General features: G+C 43.9%; 1 protein-coding gene across 1 annotated transcript; it reads right to left on the reverse strand.

The window, feature by feature from the left end:
• Window positions 1–574: 574 nt before the first annotated feature.
• LOC110258404 (olfactory receptor 1L8-like) lies at window positions 575–1519 on the reverse strand. Its single transcript, XM_085014305.1, has one exon. The coding sequence runs from the start codon at window positions 1517–1519 to the stop codon at window positions 575–577; it is 945 nt and encodes a 314-aa protein (XP_084870431.1).
• Window positions 1520–2073: the final 554 nt, after the last annotated feature.

A 2073-nucleotide genomic window follows, 5' to 3' on the forward strand; every position in this document is an offset into this window, starting at 1 on the left:
ATGATGCCAACTAGTATTTATGAGGAGTAATTGTGTTGATCCCTGGCCTCACTCAGTGGGTTAAGGATCTGACATTGTCATGAGCTGTTGTGTCGATCACAGAGGCAGTTTGATTGGATCCCACGTTACTGAGGCTGAGGTGTAGGCTGGTACCTGCAGCTCTGATTTGACCCCAAGCCTAGGAACTTCCATATACTGTGGGTGCAGCCCTAAAAGGAAAAAAAACCATTAATTATTATTAGTAATAGAGAGAAATCAAAGGACTTTGGAGAATAAGTTTTCATAAAAGAAAGAAATGTGTTCAGGAAATATCTTTGGGAAAAAGATTAGTTTAAAGCACTGTTTGGAAGATGAGAAAGTGATGACTTTTCCTAGGAAAGAGGAGGAATAGTGAGGGAGTGTATCATGCTCTAAGCAGAAGCAGAGCAAAATGATGGGTCCTCATCCATGGATGTAAGTGCCCACAGCAGCCTTGTCTCACATGGGGCAAAGAGGCTAACTTCCAAGAGTTTGATTGTTCACCAAGAACCAGTAGGAAACAGATTCCAGGAGAGAATAGTCCATCGTGTGTTAATCAAGGGGATGTTGCCTGGAATTTGCTCCTGACCACCAGCTTCCTCAGGCCCTGTTTCAGGTCTTTGTTTCTCAGGCTATAGATAAAAGGATTTAGTGTGGAGGTTAAAACTGTGTAGACGATTGTTGCCATGTGGTCCCTGACAGTGTAGGAGGACACAGGCTGTAAATAGACATAGAAGATGCTTCCATAAAAGAGTGTCACCACAGTGACATGAGAACCACAAGTGGAGAAGGCTTTGTGTTTGCCAGCAGCTGAGGGAATTTTGAGAACCACGGTAAGGATTTGTATGTAAGAGAAAGTAATGCATAGAAAGGGGGTCACTAACAGAATAGGTCCTTCTATCATCATCACAGTTTCATTGACAAATGTGGAGGAGCATGACAATTTCATCAGAGGACTGATATCACAGAGAAAGTGATGGATAATATTTGAGTCACAGAAGGTGAGTTGATTCAGCAGAAGTGTGTGTAGCAGTGAGTGGAGGTGAGGCAATGAGCAGGAGAGGGCCACCATCAGGACACAGCGGTGGTGACTCATGATGGTGACATAGTGGAAGGGATCACAGATGGCCACATAGCGGTCAAAGGCCATGACTGCTAGAAGGCAACTGTCAGTGTTTCCCAAGGCATATATAAAATACATCTGAGTCAGACACTCAGCATAGGAGATGGTCTTATGGGACAAGAAGTTCACCAGCATCCTGGGAACAATGGTTGTTGTGAAGCAAATGTCAGTGAAAGACAGGAAAGCCAGGAAGAAATACATGGGAGTCTGGAGCTGGGGGTCCGAGCAAATGGCCAGGATGATGAGCAGGTTTCCTGTGATGGTGACCAGGTATATGGTGAGGAAGAGGCTAAAGAGTGGCTTCTGGTCCTCGGGCTGAGAGGAGAGTCCCAGGAGGATGAACTCAGAGACACTGCTGGTTTGGTTGACTCTTTCCATTGACGTGGGTCTAGTTATACACAAGAAGTTTTGTTACAAAACATGCTCCAATTCCACACCCCAAACCATGAGAACCCAGCAAGTCTTTGTTTCCTTGATTTAGTCACAAAGAGCAGCTGTGCAGGGAAAGCTTGTCAGCCTCCTGGTGCTTGATATGGTCTTTCCTTCCCAAATCCATGGGCATCATGTGGGATGAGACCTGGAGAGACAGAGAGGCATTTTCCTTTAGGGCCCGTCAGGGGTGGATCTCTCTGATTCAAGATTTTTAGTTCCTATTCTGAGAAAGCTCTGTGTCCCTGCTGAGAACATCGCATAGCACAGTGGAATCTTTGCTTTTGTGGAGTTCATGTTGTACTTTGGGTGCTAGATCATCAACAAACCACTATGGAATAGAATATCAGGTTGGGATATATTTTTTTTCACATTTGAGTCCTTTATTAAACTATAGACATGCTTAGAGACAGTATATTTTTCATTTCTGCACTTACTACATTTGGTATAAATTAGGCTCTTAGTGAAAGTTTGTTAATGGAAGAATGAATGCTAAAACCCTC

This window comes from Sus scrofa, chromosome 1, assembly GCF_054392235.1.
Source record: "Sus scrofa isolate SSC_HxYL_T2T_F1_AM1 chromosome 1, Sscrofa_HxYL_maternal_Yorkshire_Landrace_v2.0, whole genome shotgun sequence".
In the NCBI taxonomy this organism is placed as follows: domain Eukaryota; kingdom Metazoa; phylum Chordata; class Mammalia; order Artiodactyla; family Suidae; genus Sus; species Sus scrofa.